Below are 20,673 nucleotides of genomic sequence, written 5' to 3' on the forward strand. Positions count from 1 at the left end.
TCACACGCATTTAATTTTATTGTCGCAAAAGTTAAAAGTAATGAGCATAAAGTTGGAAGGCAAAGTAAGCTGCAAACCAAGTGAACCAGCCACTTGGTGCCTGGAGCTGAGGGTCACAGTAAGTTGATGTTACATTAGGTATTGAAATATAATTACTACAGAAAACATTTTTGGCAAAAATAAGATTGAAAACAATTTTAGTACATTAAATATAAACAGAAAATGCTGGAAATATTCAGTAGATAGTGGACAGAAACAGGTGACCTTTCGTCAGAACAGTTGGTTTGAAAGGTTACTGTCCTAAAGTATGAAGATTGCTTTCCGCCCCACAGATGCTGCATGATCTGAATATTTCCAAATTTAAAAAAAAATTTTAGATTTCCAGCATCCACAATATTTTGCTCTTGTTTTAGTACATTATCTTTCCACTGCCTAAAATAATCCGACTCACTCAAATCTCGAACACATTAAAACTTTACTGTTAAATAATGCATAGCTTTGGATTTCATTTTGTAAGCTAACATTTGGGGTATATAGTAACTGTGCAGTGATAATAACTACAGTGAGATAAATCAGCATGGAAAGGTACATACAAAGAGAGCTGTTGAGTTACTTGTGTGTATTTAGGTCGATTCAGAAGTAAGTCACTTCCTTTCATGGATTAGTTACTAAGCCCTTCTAGTTAAATAGATTTACTAAGAACTAAATGACATCTTTGATTCTATTTTGGTTACAACAAAGATACATAGCCAACACCAGTACAAAAATAATTAAATATTTTATTTTGAATTAAAATGCAACAGTGGCAATTCTTTTGGCCAACAAATGAAGTGTCACTGTTGACAGGTAATCTATATTAAAAGTATTTTAAACCAATCTATAGGCACCACATGGGACCAGTCTGTAACAGCAAGCACGTGTGTTTTTTTGGACAAAGGGTTGTGCTTTAAATGCAACAATGATTATTTAAATACACATGGCAGATTATCCCAAGACAGCCAGCCGTTTGTTTTTACAGTAAACAAGAGTTAAGAACACACTTGTGGGTTTTTAATCTACCTATTAATGCACAGGATGCCTGGTTAATTGCTAGAGTTGCTTTCTCCTGGAGATTTTAGGCAACTGCAGAATGGTGCCAGAAGCACCACCTGCGTTTTGAGTGATGCTTGTGGAAAGCAACCTCATCCTTCTCGCGCTCCTTTTTCACTCGCTGGTAATGGTCCTCTTCTTTAAGGTACCACACAGGTGGCCAACGGTGCTTTTCAAAATATTCTTGGTTTTCTAGTAAATAAAAATTAAAGTTACAAATCTGAACAGTTTATCTTAAAGTTAAGATTCTCATGTAGAAATCAACTTAAAAAGGATGATAAAAACATGTTTTTAATCAAGGCAATAAGAATGAAAACCTGAGTGTAAACCTTTACAATTTTTGCACACAATAACTATTGGGAGTGAGAGCATTGCTGTCTGTCTCGATTGAACAGCATTTGTAAAAATACGGCAAAGTAATAAAGTTAAAAGTATACTTGTGGCAAAGGAAACCAATCTATTGTGCCCTCTGCAAGATAAGCTCAGTTCTACACCCCTGCCCGTTCTCCATAATTCCCTGTAGCCTAATGGTTCCTCTTCAGATGTTTATCCAATTCACCTTGAAAACACACAAAAGTCTGACATCATCACATTTTTGAGCAGCGCGTTCTGGATCTGAACAATCCAATTTTAAAAAAATGTTTTGAAGATCAAACACAGGTTATTTAATTTTGATTGACTACAGACTACCAATTCTTAAAATAAATGAAAATAGCCAATGGTACAAATTAAACAAGTTAATAAATATAAACGAAGCGATTTTAAATGTTGACAATTAAACCATATTTACTGCCGGTCACTTAGTGGAGGTAGCAGTTGACTTGAGCAGTTGAATTTACAGAAAACAATTAAATCCAGTTAAACAATGCAACTAGTCTATAGTGTACATTAGATTGTTGATATCACGCACATTGATCAACAAAATGGATATCATCTCCAAGGTAACCATTCAAAGATGTAGGGAATGATCTTTTGCAGGTGCCTTGGGCACATTCAGCTTCCATGTAATTAAAACTTTCAGTCAAATAAACATGAACTCAGTTCAGAAAGATACACCTGTCAGCGTAACCAGAAGAATCTAATCTATTTACTGTTTAACAGTAAGAGCATAGGTAAAAGGTAAAGTAAAGGTCACTTGTGTTATTATGCTGTCAGCTTTGAAGGTCATTAAAACAAATTCTACATGAAGTTACTTGCCCACTGGATTTTACAGTGAGGTTACGGCTTTGTGTAAGAAATTTGAACCATTTGTGAGTTAATTGTTTAATCATGCTGAACCTAACATAAAATATAATATTCCCCTATTTAGCAGAACGTCTCCTCTCTCTTTTCTGTAAACCATTGTCTAATGGAGACAGAAAGCAGCTTTGCACAATCTACCACAGTTTCTCTCAAGCTCAATGTAGGAGGCCTAAAATAACTAGCTTACTGCAGCATTCATGTCTGCAGCCATAGTGGAGAGAGCTTGTGACAGTGAGAGTTAAGGAGGCAGTTGACTGGACATCTTTGGGAAGAATCTGATGGAGGTACACTGAAGTAAATAGCCCGTTCTCTGTTACTCTATAACTATTTTAGTGAAAGTGAGCTAACAGGTTGTGTTTTTCTAGAAGATCCAGTGCCCACATATCCTGTGAATGTTTATGCGCATCAAGATACTGGGAATTCCAATTTCAGTCGCTCCATATTAGTGTCAAACACACCTGGGTAAAGTATAGCACATACTAGCTGTGGATCCATGTTAGCCTCAGCCAACATTATACCAAATAACCTTAGATGTGTTGAAACATTATTTTCTAGGTTGTAACATGATATCAGATATCATCTAGTTCTCAATAAGAATAATTAAACAGCAAAGGCTTGTGCTTCATAGTATCTAAATAGTTTTAAATAAAACCAACAAAGAGCTGTTTTATTCTAATCTGTCTGGCTTAGATTCAAATACAGTGCCCAGAGATAGAAGGAGGGATTACTAAACCACTGTATTAGCACGTCTCTGAAAATTTAATTAGTCATATGAGTAAACCAGAGTAAATATTTAGTTTCTTACCAGGGGATATTGCTTTTATCTCTTTCCTGAACTTACAGCAAACACTGTTGTAGCTTGTACAAATGTGATGCAAACACCAAGCTGCCAGTTGATGTGCATTATGAAACTACAAGCATATAGAAAATGGAGAGAAAATTTTAAGATCTGCTATAACATGTATTACATAAGAACATTTACATAGATATCTTATGCTTACATGAGAAATGGCCTGTGCTTGTCCTAGAGGAACTATATAAGCTTTCCTAAATGTGAGAGTCCATTCCTCAATCCCTGCATATTTGAAACTGGAGTAACAAATAATAGTCAGACCACAATGTATGTCAATAAATCAGCTAGAAATGTAAAATTTAACACTGAGACAATTGAAGTTACAGGTCAAAATGGAAGTCCTTTGTCACTCAACTAGTGTCATCATGGGGAGAGATGGAGCAGCAATTTCCAAGTCATATTTATTACTACAAAACATTTAGTCTGCAGACAACATGTATAAATACATTAGAACATATACACAATACAGTGTAGTTAATTTGCACTGCTATTCATGGATCACATGCCAATTTACTGAGTGTAAAATCATTAACCTATTTCTCAGAAATATTTGTAATGTGTTATTCGACAAACAAATCTTAGGATTTACATGGTCCATGTCCATTCTTGGTCCATGCATTCTCATTAGAATGTAACTTAGAGCTTTAGGAATTAAAGTTTCAATTCTAGAAATAAGAATAACCATAAGTGTAATAGACTTTGCTGTTTCAATTGCATTGAAAAGGTTGGGGTCATGTTGCTTTAAGAGGCTAACAGCTAGAAAGATAGAATCAGAAAGAACAAGTGGGCTTGCTAAGTTGAAAACATGGTGTATAACTGCTTACGTAATGACAGTGCAGAGAAATTCTTGTTTTGGGGATTAAAGCTAAATGAGTTAAAAGCTTTAAATGAAATCTGAAGGCCTCTAAACACCATTTGCTTCATCAGGTCAATGAATAAACTGTAAATGAAAGATAATAGTCAGGTTGAGGTTAGCTCAGAGCAGACTTTGTGGTCATTAATATGGGTAGCATTTAAGAAGGTTCTCTGGTTTCAATATATCCGAGCTTTTGTTGGGAAAACTCAGATGTAGCTTGGAGCTGGGACAGTGCTGAAGCAGAAGACGCACTGTCCTTACGAGATGAAATAACAGTTAGAATTTAGGCAAAGTCCCAGGAAGTGATGGCTCAATATCATAGAAAAGGACGAAGGCAAATATAAACTCTTAGTTATAGGTAGTTCATTGCAGCTGAGAGTGGGGCATAAGAACCCACAAGTACAAGCAGACAATCCTTTATCCGAAATCCAAAAAGCTCCCAAATCAGAAGGTTTTGTCGTGAAGTCTTTTTTCTCATTTACAAGGTTGTTTGGCATGCAAACAGCTAACCCAACTCCACACCCACTCGATGCATGTCACTCAGATGCAACGTGGGTGGGCATGGCCCAACACTGGCAGGCCTCAACTCTGTCTCGGGGCCTGTAGTACTCACTGTGAGTCTACTGTTCAGTAAGATTTTTTAAAATTTCACTGTCAAACTGTCACTTATTCCAAAATTTGAAAAATGCTGAATTCCGAAAACCGGCTGGTCCCAAGTGTTTCGGATAAAGGATTGCGTACCTTTACTTATTTGACACAGCTGAGAAAGATTGGAGCTTAGAGAAATTAAGTGGAAACTCTTAAGCTAGCTGTTTGCTGAAAACTGAAATTGTGGTGGTAATTGGATGCATGGGAGCAGTTGGGGAAGCAGTCCAAGTTGGAGGGGCTTTGGGATGCTACACCTTTGCAAGGATTCCAATTCTTTATCCTCAAAGGAGACCAAGTTTTAAAGACATTTAGTGACTCAGCATTAACGTTTGGCTGGGATCTATCTTGAACATGTTCATCATTTGAAATCTAGTCTGTGGGAATGTTATACCAGTTTGTTAACTTATACTTAACTCATGTTCATTCTGGTTATTAAGAGTCTAAGTTGATTTAGGGTCATTATCTTGTATACTGGTGTATTTATTATTGCTTATATTTGTTTTGTTCAAGTTTGCATAATAAAGGATTTTCTTGGCAATTTAATTCAATCCTGGAACCCTGCTGTGTACTTTTTGAGTCAGTTTTTCTACATTCAATTATTTGAAAGATTAAACTGGCTTGAGAGACCATAAAGATACAACTTGTCCAATATTCTCATAACTGAGATCATTAATTGGCAATCTCATCTGGTATGTCCATGATTCAAAAGTGCAATTGCTCTCTAAACAGAACACAGAGTATTGGCAGTTTCAGTGGTGGACAACTACTGACTGCTGTTACAAGTCATACCCCACCAAATCTGGTCAGCCACCTTGTTGTTTGAAGCGTGGCAAAGCAGGAGTTCCAATGGTAGCAGTCCCATAAATTGTTCATTTCGGAAGGGAGAACAAAAGAGCAGATTATTATTTAAATAGAGCACCTGTGTGCTAGCTTTGTGCTTTGCAAACAAGAAGCTGCAACACAAAGGGACTTAGCATTACTGTATGCAAACCACAAAGCTAGCACACAGGTGCAACAGGTAATCAGGAAGGCTGATGGAATGTTGGCCACATCTAGAATACTGAGAACAGTTTTGGTCCCTTTATTCAAAGAAAAATATTATTTCATTGGAGGCAGTTTAGAGAAGGTTCACTAGGTATGGAGGGATTGGCTTATGAGCAAAGGCTAAACAGGTTGGTGCTCACTGGAGTTTAGAAGAATGAGGGGTGATCTCATTGAAACATACATAATTTTTAAGGGACTTGACTGAGTAAATGCTGAGAGAATGACTCCCCCCATGGGAGAGTCCCAGGCCAGAGGGCATAGTCTCAGGATAATGGGGTGCCAATTTAAGACTGAAATAAGGAAGAATTATTTCTCTATGATGATTGAGATTTTGGAACATCCTGCACAGAGAGCAGTGGTGAGGAGTCCTTGCAAGTATTTAAGGCTGAGATAGACACATAAATTCTTCATCAGTAGGGGAACCAAGGGTTATGGGAAAGGGCAGGAAAGTGGACATGAGGAATATAAGATCAGTCACAATCCTGTTTAACAGTGGATCAGACTTGAGGGCTAAATGACCTACTCTTTTTCCTTTTTTTAATAGTCTTAATCTCAAAGATAGAAACATTAACATACAATTTATTGTATTTCTGGATATCTCCCTCATGAGGGGTGCGGCATTGGGGTTGGGTTGTTAGTGAAAGAATGGGGAGCACCTTGCCACTGATCAAATGTGCACAGGTTTCAGCTTTCTTCTAAGCCTTTAAAAACTCAGATGTTCTGTACTTACTTCAGAGTTACTCTCAAACCGTTGCCATTGGAAAAATCAAATTTGCAAGCCTCAGTTGTACCTCATGCTTCATACAATTCAGACATATTTAACATCATGCAGAATTAGAGGAACTGACAAGATTTCTACTGGATGATACAACTCCCATCAGTCTCTCAGAACGAGGGAGGCAGGACACTGAGCTGAGTAGAGTAATAGGTCTTCTACACCAACCAACCAGTGAGACTTTCCATCAAACTGAATGGAATAGACAAATACCTCAGACTCCTCCTCATAACCCCATCCAGATTTTGTTATTAGAAATCAAGACAGGTTTAGGCTATTGGCACTTATGGGAATTTTTTTTTTATTTTACGCAGAGTCACAGCACAGATACAAACCCTTTGGTCCAACTCGTCCATGCTGACCTGATATCCTAACCTAATCTAGTCCCAGTTGCCAGCACTTGGCCCATATCCCTCCAAACCCTTCCTATTCATATACCCATCCAGATGCCATCTAAACAGTGCAATTGTACCAGCCTCCACCACTTCGTCTGGCATATCATTCCATATACGTACCATCCTCTGCGTGAAAAAGTTGCCCCTTTGGTCCCTTTTAAATCTTTCCCCTCTCACCCTAAATCTATGCCCTCTAGTTCTGGATTTCCCCACCCCAGGAAAAACCTTGTCTATTTATCCTATCCATGCCCCTCATGATTTTATAAACCTCTATAAGGTCACCCCTCAGCCTCCGACATTCCAAGGAAAACAGTCCTAGCCTATTCAGCCTCTCCCATAGCTCAAATCCTCCAACCCTGGCAACAGCCTTGTAAATCCTTTCTAAACCTATTCAAGTTTCACAACACCCTTCCGATAGGAGGGAGACCAGTATTGCACACAATATTCCAAAAGTGGCCCAACCAATGTCCTGTACAGCTGCAGCATGACTTCCCAAAACCAATACTCTGACCAATAAAGGAAAGAATACCAAACACCTTCTTCACTATCCTATTTACCTGCGACCACTTTCAAGGAACCATGAACCTGCACTCCAAGGTCTCTTTATTCAGCAACTCTCCTCAGGACTTTACCCTTAAGTCCTGCTCCGATTTGCCTTTCCACAGTGCAATACCTCACATTTATCTGAATTAAACTCTATCTGTCACTCCTCAGCCCACCGGCCCATCTGATCAACAACCTGTTGTACTGAGGTAACCTTCTACGCTTTCCCACCACACCTCCAATTTTGGTGTCATCTGCAAACTTACAAAGTATACTCTTATGTTCACATCCAAATCATTTATATAAATGAAAAGCAGTGGACCCAGCACAGATCCTTGTTGCACTCCTCTGGTCACAGGCCTCCAGTCTGAAAAGCAGCCACCACCTTCTACCTTTGAGCCAGTTCTGTATCCAATTGGCTAGTCCTCCAAGTGACCTAATCTTGCTACCAGTCCACCATGAGGAACCTTGTCAAATGCCTTACAGAAATCCATTTAGATCACGTCTACTGCTCTACCCTCATCAAACCTCTTTGCTACTTCTTCAAAAAACTCAATCGTTCGTGAGATATGATTTCCCACGTACAAAGCCATGTTATGTTGACTATTCCTAATCAGTCCTTGCCTTTTCAAATACATGCAAATCCTGTCCCTCAGGATTCCCTCCCCAACGCCCTCCACCGACGTCAGGCACACACCAGTCTACAGTTCTCTGGCTTTTCCTTCCCACCTTTGTTAAATAGTGGCACCACGTTAGCCAAACTCCAATCTTCTGACACTTTGGGCGGCATGGTGGCACAGTGGTTAGCACTGCTGCCTCACAGCGCCAGGCGACTGACTGTGTGCAGTTTGCACGTTCTCCCAGTGTCTGCGTGGGTTTCCTCCGGGTGCTCCGGTTTCCTCCCACAGTCCAAAGATGTGCAGGTCAGGTGAATTGGCCATGCTAAATTGCCCGTAGTGTTGGGTAAGGGGTAAATGTAGGGGTATGGGTGGGTTGCGCTTCGGCGGGTCGGTGTGGACTTGTTGGGCTGAAGAGCCTGTTTCCACACTGTAATGTAATCTAATCTAATCTTCACCAGTGACTATTGATGATACAAACATCTCAGCAAGTGGCCCAGCAATCACTTTCCTTGCTTCACGCAGGGTTCTTGGGGGCACCTGATCAGGTCCTGGGGATTGATCCACCTTTATGCATTTTAAGACATCCAATATCTCAATGTAATGGTTGCAACATTTCAAGCCCTGAAGATCTGCAATGCACAAAATTTGCAGAATACCTCAAGAATATCAAGGCAGTTTTCACTGGAGAAACATGTAATTATTAAAAGAAAACTACTTGCAATTATAAACTGTTCTTTCAGGACTTTACAACATTGCAAAACAACTTACATCCAATGAAGTACTCGAGATGCAATCATTATTGCAATGTAGGAAATGTGGCAGCCAATTTGGATAACTGTTCTTTGAAATAGTGCTGTTGTATCTTTTTATATCTAGCTGAGCAGCCGCGATTTAGCATCTTATTTAAAAGATAGCAACTCCAACAGTGCAGCAAGTCCTCTGTATTGCAATGTGTATTGATTCTACATAGTAATATGTCCCATAAATCCCATGTAATGTTCCTCATTTTATCATCTAATAGTATTTAGGAATAGACCAAGAAAAAAATGATTAAAATTAGACTTGCATTATAATTGCTTTCTTAGTGGTTTATCTACCATTCATGAGGCTCTATACCAACTGTTAGTAAAGTTCAACAATGTATATCACTAAGGAAATGACCTACTTGTGCTAGTTCCAAGTACGTCAACACTTCCCCATCAATATCATCACCTTCTTTTACAGATTTCAACAACTCCTGCACAGCATATTGTTCTGTAAAGGAGCAACGTAAACAATTACATTACAGAGAAATGAGAAACAAACACAAAATTACTCAGATGATTATTAAATACAATACAGTCCGTTCTGATATAACACAATAGTTCCATTTTTGCACCATCTTGCGTTATAAGAAAATCGCGTAATAGCCAGGCCATTTAAACTAATGGGGCCTGAATCACATTATAGCCAATACAAGTAAGGAATGTTTGCATTCTATAAATAATGGTCTACATTCTTCAAATTGTTAAAGCCAATTTGCATTGAACAAACACACATATTAGCAGAACTGACTGTATAGTCAAATTCTATCAAAATAATCTAGAAAGCTTTCATCTGGTACATGATATTAAGGAAGTCACAGATGAACAACACGGAAGCAGACTCTCTGGTCTAACTTGTCCGTGCCAACCAGACATTCTAACTTAATCTAGTCCCATTTGCTAGCACTTGGCCCATATCCCTTCAAACCCTCCCTATTTATATCCCCATACAGATGCCTCTACCACTGCCCCATGTACCTCATTCCATACATGCAACACCCTCTGCATGAAAAAGTTGCCTCTTAGGTCTCTTTTAAAATTTTCCCCTCACCCTAAACCTATGCCCTCTAGTTCTGGACTCCCCCAACCCAGGTAAAAGATCTCGTCTATTTACTTTAACCATGCCTATTATGATTGTATAAACCTCAAGAAGGTCACCCCTCAGCTTCCGACACTCCAGGGAAAACAGCCCCAGCCTATTCAGCCTCTACCTGTAGCTCAAGCACTCCACCGTGGCAACATCCTCGTAAATCTTTTCTGAACCCTTTCAAAATTTTACAACATCCTTCCAATGGGAGGGAGACCAGAACTGCACGCAATATTCCAAAAGAGGCCTAACCAATCTCCTGTACAGCTTGCAACATGACTTCCCAATTCCTAGACTCAATGCTCTGACCAATAAAGGACAGCATACCAAACACCTCGTTCACTAAGCTATCCACCTGTGACTCCACTTTCAAGGAACTATGAACCTGCACCCCAAGGTCACTTTGTCCAGCAACACTCCCCAGAACATTACCAGATGTCCTGCCTTGATTTGCCTTTCCAAAATGCAGCATCTCACATTTATCTAAATTAAACTCCATCTGCCACTCCTCGGCCCATTGGCCCATCTGATCAACATCCCGTTGCATGCTGTCTACTACATCTCCAATTTTGGTGTCATCTGCAAACTTACTATACCTATGTTCACATCCAAATTATTTACATAAATGACGAAAAGCAGTAGACCTAGCATTGATCATTGTGGCACACCACTGGTCACAGGCCTCCAGTTTGAAAGGCAACCCTCTATTACCACCCTGTCTTCTGCCTTCAAGCCAGTTCTATATCCAAATGGCTAGTCCTTCCTATATTCCAGGTGATATAACCTCATTAACCAGTCCACTATGAGGAACCTTGTCAAAGGAACCTTACTGGAGTCCATATAGATCATGTCCACCATTCTGCCCTCATCAATCCTCTTCATTACCTCTTCAAAAAACTCAATCAAGCTACTGAAACATGATTTCCCACGCACAAAGCCATGCTGACTGTCCTAATAAGTCATTGCCTTTCTAAATACGCAAAATCCTATCCCTCAGGAATCCCTCCAACAGCTTGCCACCACCGAGGAAAGATTCCCACAAGCCCAATTCGTTCAGTTATAAAATAGAACATAGATAAGTACAGCACAGAACAGGCCCTTTGGCCCACGATGTTGTACCGAGATTTAATCCTAATGTAAAATATAGTAACTTAACCTACGCACCCCTCAACTCACTGCTATCCATGTGCAAATATTTCCAAATTCTCCAAGGCAAACATTGAGGAGGCAGGACCAAATAGAAGTTGGTCTAATTTGTATACCACCAGAGCATTCAGCTCTCCAAATCACCTTGGGTGGAATTTAACAGAACTATTCTCCTGCTTTGTTTTACAGATGGATTAAAAGATCCCAGCCTCCTGTTATTTACGGTACCAATTGGTCTTATAGCCAGTCCAACACCATTTTTGGAAGACTAATGGTAAAATCTGTATTACTGCAATCTGAATTATCTCTTGCCTGATGTGTACATGGTTTCTTGTCCTTTCGTTAACACTGACCTGTCAGAGCCACAAAACGTGGAAGGCACAGTCTGTTTGCCAAGACAATCAGCTCAATCGGGTCAAGCTTTGAACTGAACGAGAATTGGCTGGTGTACAGGTACTCTAGAACTGCTTGCATGCAAGCCTTGCTTGTGGTGGGAAAGTAAACCTGTAAGTAAAGGCAACATACTTTTATAAGACCAAACCTTGTTTTCAAATGCTGTATTATATATTCATGGTTAATAAAAAGTATTTATATATTATAGTATAAATGAAATTCTGAACCTAAAATGTGAATTAAAATCAATTTACAAAATGGTCATAAATCTATTCTGCACCATGAAAAATGTAAGACTCCTGCTTTATTACATTAATCAGACTGGTTTAATCTGATACAGTAGAAATGTAATTATCAATGTTTGCAAACAGTTGTATGAGAATGGAAGTTGGAAACTGCCATTCATCACAAAGTCCTGAAGAAGGGTTACACCCGAAACATCAACTTCTCTACCTCCTGATGCTGCCTGGCTTGCTGTGTTCTTCTAGCCTCTGCCTGTCTATTCATCACTTGGGAGCATAAAGCTGGTATGCTAGCACATGGGACAATTCCTATGCACATGATTGTAACAATGACGACCTGAACATATCTGCAACACTTTACAGTGAGTTTCTCATGTCACAGAGTACAGCCTGAACAGTTATTGTTAGATGTCTACAGTAATAACCCTAAGCGATATCCAATTTTGCTGTGACCATCTATTCAGGCAGATCTTATATCACCTTCTAGATGAAACAACACAACTCTCCTCTAATCAAGCACTTTAAAATCCATGGCTCCTGGTTATTCATCTCTCTGCAAGGAAAAGATGTCACTCAAATTTTGGAAACTTCAATGAAAACTCCTTTATGTTCTATAAGAAACAACCAACCTTCATCCAGTCTTCTTTTATTGCTGAAATTCCCTATTCCTGGCTATATCCTTGTAAATCTCTTCTGTAGCCCCTCAAATGCGATCACATCCTTCCTATAATGTGATGATGATTGTATACAGTCTGTCTGTGCTACAGTGTTCTACACAGTTCTAGCATAACCTCCCTCAGACACTCAGCCTTCACCAGTAAAGGAAAGCTTCTTGCATGTGTTCCTGACCATCTTATATACTTGTCGTACTAACTGTAGGGATCTGAGAACATGCAATCCAAGATCACATTCTTTCATCTCAGAACATTGGCACTTACTGTCTTCGGCCAATGCATAAACACTGATCTATAGATTGAATTCCATTGCCACTTTTTTCCCATTATTCATATTTTTACTAGTTTTCTTCACTATAAACAATATTGCCATTTTTTTTGCATCATCTGCAAACTTAATAATCATGTCCCCTACATTTGATTTTAAATCATTCATGTATACAAAAATCAAGGATTCTAGTATTGAGCCTTGCAAAGCTCTATTGGATACATCCTTCCAGTCACAAATACTTAGGTCACATTTGACTCTCCAATTTTTATTTTTATAAGACACGGCTATCATTGGCAAGGTCAGCATTTGTTGTTCATCCCTAATTATTACAACTCATTGCCTTGCTAAGCTATTTCAGAGGGTAGCTAAGAGTCAACAATATTATGGATCTGGAATCACAGGTAGGTCAGACCAGGCAAGATTGACGGATTTCTTTCCATAAAGGACATTAGCAAACCATGTCGGTCTTTACAGCAATCGATAACAGCTTTATGGTCATCAGCACTGAGACTAACCTTATATTCCAAATTATTTGATAACTATTTGAAATTTCTGAGCAGGTAAAAGGCAAAATTTGAGAGGATGGTACAATGAGTGTGGTCTACATAGTTATTAGCAAGGCATTTGTCAAGGTTCCACACAAGAGGCAGGTTAAAAAACAAAAAGCTTTGGGTTCCATGGGAGATTGGCAACTTGGATCCAAAGTGACTTAGCGGCAGGAAGCCAATAGTGGGCTTTTTCCAACTAGAATACAGCTCAGACCCCAGTGGGGTTCTGCAGGTCTCAGTACTTAGTTCCTTGTTTTTTGTAGTTTTTATTAATGATTTAGAAACAAACCTAAACACGAAAGAAGTTAGCAGATGGGTACATGATTGACAGTGAGGAGGAAAGCTTTAAACTGCAGGAAAACAGAGAGTCTGCCAAGTGAAAAATGAAATTCGATCTGGAGAAATGAGAAATATTTTGAGCGGTGCAACAAAATGAGAATGCTTGACAACTGGAAGATACTTAGTAGTACAAGGAAGGAGTGCAGAAGAATTGCAGAAGACCCTTTTAAGCATATATTCAGAGAACTTTAAAAGTAGCAGGATTGGTCAATCAGGCAGTTAAGGCAGCATATAGCATGATTTCCTTTATTAATGTAGGCAGAGAATACAAGAACAATAAAATTATGCTAGAGCTATACCCAACACTAGTTAGACCATAGCTCAAGTACTGCTTGTAGTTTTGGTCACTACATTACAGAAAATATGCAATTGCACACCAAATGGTGAAAAGAAGTCATATGAAGGGTGGAAAAAAATAGTTATGAGGCAAGATTGAATAGGATAGGTTTTGTTTTCTTGAAACAGAGGAGGCTGAACAGTAACTTACTTGAGGCGTAGCAAAACATGAGGGGCTTAGTCACATTAAATAGGGATGACCAATTTATCTTAATAGACAAGCCAAAGAATGGAGGGCACAGATTTAAAGTAAGTGGTAGAAGGATTAGAGGGGAGATTGAGGAAATGTTTTTACCAAGAGAATGGTAGTGTCAACAGCTGGGATGTTGTCAGTGTGCACAGCCAGTTCTTATATGCATTGATATTTACATCTTAGTGGGTCTGGTTGGTGGTACACAAGATAATGTATTATATAGTACGGGAACCTTTAGGAATGTATTTCTTCACAAAGCAACTATGAATGAGGTGAGGAGAAGGGCAAAATAAGGGATTTTGTTTTCCTTCTACTCAAATTAAAGCCTTCGGTTGCAAATCATTGACTTCTTTGATTAGTTGCAAGTGGACAGCTCTCCAGTACTCCTGATTGAAGGGCTCTCTAAAATCATCTTTATCATAGTAATCTTCTACAGCTTCAGGATGTAATAGCCCTTTTGCTGTATGTTTTGCAGGATGTAGTAATCTACATTGACATTAGCTGGGCTGCAGTGCAGTCTATTCTAGATTTATGAAAATTTCAGAATGCCCATAGGCAGCTTTATTGAAATTCATATAGACTTATGTCTCAATGTATTTATTAGGAGTCTTATTAGCGCAGGTCTTCACAATAAGCCCTGTTCACCAATGAATTCCTTTAATTGAGTTCTAAATTAAAAAGGATGATAATAGCAGATTGGATTATGATAGAAGCTTCCTGATAGCTTCCAGTGGAGTGGGTGTTAATATGTGTGACATATGATTGGAATCACACACACTAATTGGACATCTACTGAATGAAAACCTTACCTGATCATAAACTGAAGGTGTTGTTGAAATCTTCATTCAACAGGACACATGTTCTCTTATTTGCTCCTTCTACCTGTGGGAACCCTGACATTCTAATGAAGTAGACTTTCAATATATTGTTCCCCAAGTATTAAATACAAGGTGACAAACTGACAGGTCCACTTAAATAGCACAAGGACCCAATTTTTATATAAGAGTATGCTTGTGATTACACAAAATTCCCCTCAAGCAGCTTGAAAGGATTCAATAGCAACTGAAAAAAAAAACTACTTGGGTCACTTTTCTTACTGTAGGCAATGTTGTTCTCCTGGTAGAAATGGGCTCCAGGTATTCATCCAACAGCTGACCAGAGCTCTGGGGGAAGTGATGCCTTCTGAATCAAAAATCAATATGACATTCTGGGTCCATAAACCCTGAGGAGAGGGTACTGACGTGTCAGAACCAAAACTTTTCTTGATGCCACATTGTAGGAGCCTCCAATGCAGCAACTTCCATATCCTCCTCTTCAAACACAGGAATGGAGGGATTCCCATCTGGAAATCCATTCCCCAGCTCAACAAGTTACTTTCTCAAGTACTTTTTATAAGAGGTCAGGAGAAGTCTTCATAGGAATTCTAGAGCAAGAATCAACCGAAAGTAATCACTGACTAGACAGTTTTTGCACTCTCCGGTCAGAAAATCCAAAATGGCCTGTCCCTGTGATATGCACCATTGGGATAATGTTGTGCTATTCATTCTGGACGGGGTCCTAAGAGGCCAGGTTGAATTTTGAGAAAACTGCACCAAAACAGAGGGTCCATGACTATCTCTATTTGTGTCTCTTATGGGACAGCAGGGAAATAATGGAATCCGAAAGGATGGTCCTCACTTTATCAGGTTTTAATGAGATTTGTAGTGCAAGGTTTTTGGGGACACTACTGAGGCAGCAAGATCATAGTGGCATATTTTATTGCTTTTAATACCTCAGTGCAGCATAAAAAAAAAAGATACGAAAGAAGAGTCAAAAAAGAAAATCCAACCCTGGACATCAGGAAGATACTTAGCATCAGAGTGGAGCTTGGTTCCTTCGTGTCTATGTAATTAAACTGACAGAAGAGGCCATAATCAGAAAAGGAATTCTTGGAGCTCCCCACCACAGAGGCACAAAAACTAAGTGTAGGCATTCCCACCCCCCCCCACTGCACAAACAAAAATCAGCTAACCCAGCACGCTATAAAACCTTCCCTGATTTGCATTGCTCAGGTGCTCATTCTAATAGTTGGGAAGCCTTGAAACAAGTCACAGACATTACAATGTTAATCTTTTATTCTAACTTACAATACAAGATTATAACTAGCACATATTCTCTAAGAATGTAAAGTTCATTGCACTAACCTCTTTATTTGAGCTCTCCAGAAAAGACCCTCCAAACATAGCTGCCATCCATTCGCAGCTAGAAATCAACAAAGACTTGTGGCCATTAATACTCCCATCTTCTAATTTAAGCATTACATCTGCCATTGAAAGGTAGAAAACACAATTGTTGCTAACATTGTAACTGTAAAAAATCTAAATGTAAAACAGCACAGTCTAATTACTTTCTTCCAAGCAGTAGTGACAAGAGATAATTGAATTTTGCATCTGGTACATGCTATAAATACTTCAGATCGTTAGTCCTCAGACACCATGGCACCAAGAATAAAATTATTAAAGCATATTAATTTCTCAACATTCCATCCATTACCATGACTGATATTTAATATCATGTTCACTATTGAAGAAATAGAATTTTGCATGTACACAGGTATTCTCTGGAAACTGCACTATTTACTTTATGAAAGGTCAACTGTGTTGGTATGGGTTTTAAATTGTTTTGTTTCGTTCCTTGCAATGTTTAAATGAAACCAAAATGCGGCAGATGCTGGAAATCTGAAGTAAAACAACAAGAAAACGCTCCAGAAATTCAGCAGGTGGAGAGAGAAACAAAATTAACATTTCAAGTTCAAAGACTTTTCTTTGGAACCAAACATTTCCAAAGAGTCATATCAAAAGAAAGAGAGGAGGAGACTGTACACAACGAAGGCAAGCCGATAGCTATAAATTTAAGCACTGACACTATAGCTGCAATGTTGAACCAAGCAGTTCTTTTGCACAACTTACTGGGGACAACTGTCTCATGGGCTGATACCTGTATGGTCTACATGGTATTCTTCATTTATACAAATGAAGTATAAGGGGTTCTTGAGGCACAGTGGTAAGATCCCTACCTCTGGGCCAGATGACCCAGGTTCAAGTCCTACCTGATTAGATTAGATTAGATTAGATTACTTACAGTGTGGAAACAGGCCCTTCGGCCCAACAAGTCCACACCGCCCCGCCGAAGCGCAACCCACCCATACCCCTACATTTACCCCTTACCTAACACTATAGGCAATTTAGCATGGCCAATTCACCTGACCTGCACATTTTTGGACTGTGGAAGGAAACCGGAGCACCCGGAGGAAACCCACACAGACACGGGGAGAACGTGCAAACTCCACACAGTCAGTCGCCTGAGGTGGGAATTGAACCCAGGTCTCGGCGCTGTGAGGCAGCAGTGCTAACCACTGTGCTACCGTGCCACCAGATGATGTAACATCTCCGAACAGGTTGCTTAAAACATCTATAAATGATGCCCGCACCTGGGGAATCAATGCCAGTCAGCATCTAGTGGTGCTATGTGAATGGATTTCTCTCCTCCCTCATTGATCTTTTACAAAGAACAAAAAGCAGAATAAACTAGTGGAGGAAGTCTCACATCAGGTCACTTCAGATTCAATTAGAAATAAACATACAATTAATACCACGTTGCCTGTTCGCACAGTTCTCATGAAAAACCAGATGGAAACCTAGCCTGCTTTTGGGTAAGATCATAAAACATTAAAGTACACTTGCTCCTTTCAGCTTTGCAAGCATGCTCAATAAGATCATGACTGATCTGCTTGTGGCCTATGCTCCATGTTCCTGCCTCCCCTTCTTTAATTCTTTGTTGATTCCCTTGTTGATCAACGGGAAACAAAAGTAGTATAAGCAGAAACATAAAAACTTACATTTTAAAAAAAAAATGCTTTTTAATATAATTAAACCGTCCATGACATTTTACACAAACATATGGAAAAAACTTGACATTAAACCACATAAGGAAAATTAGGTCAGATGACCAAAACATAGGTCACTGAAGTAGATGCAAGAACCATTTTAAAGGAGGAAAGTAAATTAGCATGGTAGAGAAGAAATATATGGAGGAAATTCCAGAGCATAGGATCTAGGCAAGGCAAAGGCAAAGGCACCAATATGTTTGATTAAAAGCGGGGATGCACAAAAGACCAGAATGAAAAACAAAACATCAAATCAAAAAGTTTTACAAATTCTGTTACCAGCTCAGACTGAATCAATAGGCAATGAAGAATTATGTTACTTAAAATATGAACATAGCTGGCTAAACTTCAAATTGCTTTAGATTTTTCCAAGTTGATTTTCTCCGAAATTAAACTTCTTCTTGCTGCCTGTTAGTCTAATATTAGAATTACTTATTGATAGTAAATGTAGTTATTTTCAAACACGACCTATACTTGTAGAATACTGATTTGAATTAATTTAACAGAGATAGACTGCAATTTTTTTTTTTGTAGGGCTGCAAGGGAATACACAGATGGTTAGAAGTTGCAAAACCTTACCAGAAAATGTTCCTTTTGCTAAGCATTCCTTTATTCGGTTTGCTTTCCTGACATGAAATGCTTTTGTGATCTCCTGATTCATAAAGGCTTCTTTATTTTGAATATTTTCAACCATCATACGTAAATCAAAAACTTCCAAAAGTTCTGCTATTTGTGCAATCCTCATCAGATCTTTCTCATTTTCATCCAGCTGTCCTGTGTAGAGAAATCGTAAAACAGCTTCGAAAGGCCCTGGCTGGATTGAATGGTCCATCTTAACAACTGTCATGAGACCCGTCCTCTTCATTACAGGGTTCTCCAGGTCTTCTTCATGAATATGGATAAAGGCTTTGCTCCACGAAGACAGTGATCTTCCTGATGGTGTTCCCTTCATTTCTGAAGATTCATCCTCGTGTATATTCATTTTCAAAGTGCTATCACTCTTAGATGTTCTCAGAATGGATGGTGTAGAACCAACACTGATCTCACAATTGTCGCCATCTGTGTCAAGGCTTGAAGTCCTCATCAAATGGTCTTGGCCTAGTTTTACTTGTTTCTCATTTTTCTCACTGTGTATCTGAGATTCAGCAGTTAGATCCAACAAAAACAGGTCATAAAATTTTGATGATGAGGTAGCCAGGTATACCTTGTGAGCATAGATTTTCACCTGGTTCTGGAGTATAAACATAACATCAGCACACAGTGGATTGTCGAGCAGATGGCTGGGTTTAAAAGCACTCACTGGATTATCTGGAATTTTCATTACTGGAGGTGGTGGTTTAGGTGGTAGGAATGGTGCCTGCAGTAAAGGCTTCTGCACCTTCTTTAAATGAGATTTCCAGAACTGAAGATGTCGCCTAGAAATCAGTGCACCTCTGACAGCATTATCAAATACATCCTTGATGCCAAACTGATCAAACACACTTGTTTCATAATAGGGAATTCCAAGTTCTTTGGCTACTTCTCGGCCCTTTTCAGGAGGTAAAATGTCATTGGGTCTTATTGGTCTAGGGTATAAAACACAACATAAAAGTAATTATTTCAATTGCAAATTTGCTGACACAACAGCTTCCTGTTTTTAAAACATTGAAGAAATTTGTCATATAAAGAAATTTCTCATGGTGGTACATAAACTGCAAGATTCTCTTTCTTTCACAAAAGCTCTTGCTTACTGTTAATAGTGATATCTATTTCATCAATGGAAGCTAAATATATTCATTTAATGAAAATCCTCGTCACATTTGACAGAGTTACAAGATGTCATGTGAGTTAATGAACTTTTAAAAGATATATGGCTTTATTAGGAAGCTTCTGCTATTCAACCCAAAATATTAGTATTGATATTTATCCTCCACATATCATTTCCTCAACCATAAGCAATAAAACGAAATCCTCTTCCCTAGATAGAATGGAAAGGTATTTATATTCTCTTAAGTATAGCACTACTTTTGCAATGCAACATGTTGTGCAGTTTCTCAGTCTGCTCTCTATTGGTGAACAATATATTGCTACACCAAACAATGCAGTACTGTTATACAAGAGAAAGAGCACATTTCACAAACTAGAGTTGTGTAAATTTAAACTAATGATAAGTAATGTGTATTTATTGATTAAATAGCCAAAGTGCATGATATATTAATATTCAGGTGAAAGGCAAATTGCAACATTATAAAAGTGCGTGTGAAACAAATGATCCAAAATCTTTTCAGAAAGCATTTTAGATTGCTTCTCAGACATTGGAGACTAAACATAATTTGAGAGTAAATAAGAATAAGCCACCTTACGCAAAGAAAAGGGACAAAGGCTCAGTCCAAGTAGAGAAGGGCATCATGATAGGTAGCAACATATTTAGATTAGAGACGGTGAAAATCAAATGAAGCTGTTGGTACCATATAACCAAAAATCTTTAAAACAAAAAAAATCCACAAATACATTTTGAAGTTTTAGATTAAAAGCATATTGTGAAAATCTCAGCCTCACAACCCTGTGTTTAAAGGATTCCTACTCCCAACTGGAAAGAATGTATTTATGCTTCCTGAAACACAACACTTGTTTTTGGAATATCATACACTGCACATGCTTACCGTGGTAAA

General features: G+C 38.7%; 1 protein-coding gene across 9 annotated transcripts in view; it reads right to left on the bottom strand.

Annotated features, from left to right (window-relative positions):
* rhobtb1 (Rho related BTB domain containing 1) overlaps positions 1-20,673 on the bottom strand; it is a 213,823-nt gene continuing 193,150 nt past the window's right edge. For 7 of the 9 annotated variants that reach the window (XM_087999108.1, XM_043712319.2, XM_087999107.1 and 4 more), the window contains 6 exons: positions 18,602-19,587; positions 16,281-16,399; positions 11,455-11,605; positions 9,231-9,319; positions 3,137-3,242; positions 1-1,281 (listed from right to left, as the gene is read on the bottom strand). In XM_087999108.1, coding sequence (XP_087855234.1) covers positions 1,115-1,281; positions 3,137-3,242; positions 9,231-9,319; positions 11,455-11,605; positions 16,281-16,399; positions 18,602-19,587 — 1,618 coding nt within the window. In that variant the 3' untranslated portion in view covers positions 1-1,114. Of the gene's footprint in view, positions 1,282-3,136; positions 3,243-3,332; positions 3,421-9,230; positions 9,320-11,454; positions 11,606-16,280; positions 16,400-18,601; positions 19,588-20,673 lie in introns of those variants that run through there. The other 2 variants (XR_015760962.1, XM_087999110.1) reach the window with 2 other exon arrangements.

This window comes from Chiloscyllium plagiosum, unplaced genomic scaffold, assembly GCF_037043375.1.
Source record: "Chiloscyllium plagiosum isolate Xiang-an unplaced genomic scaffold, Cpla_swu_hap1 HiC_scaffold_22, whole genome shotgun sequence".
NCBI lineage: Eukaryota > Metazoa > Chordata > Chondrichthyes > Orectolobiformes > Hemiscylliidae > Chiloscyllium > Chiloscyllium plagiosum.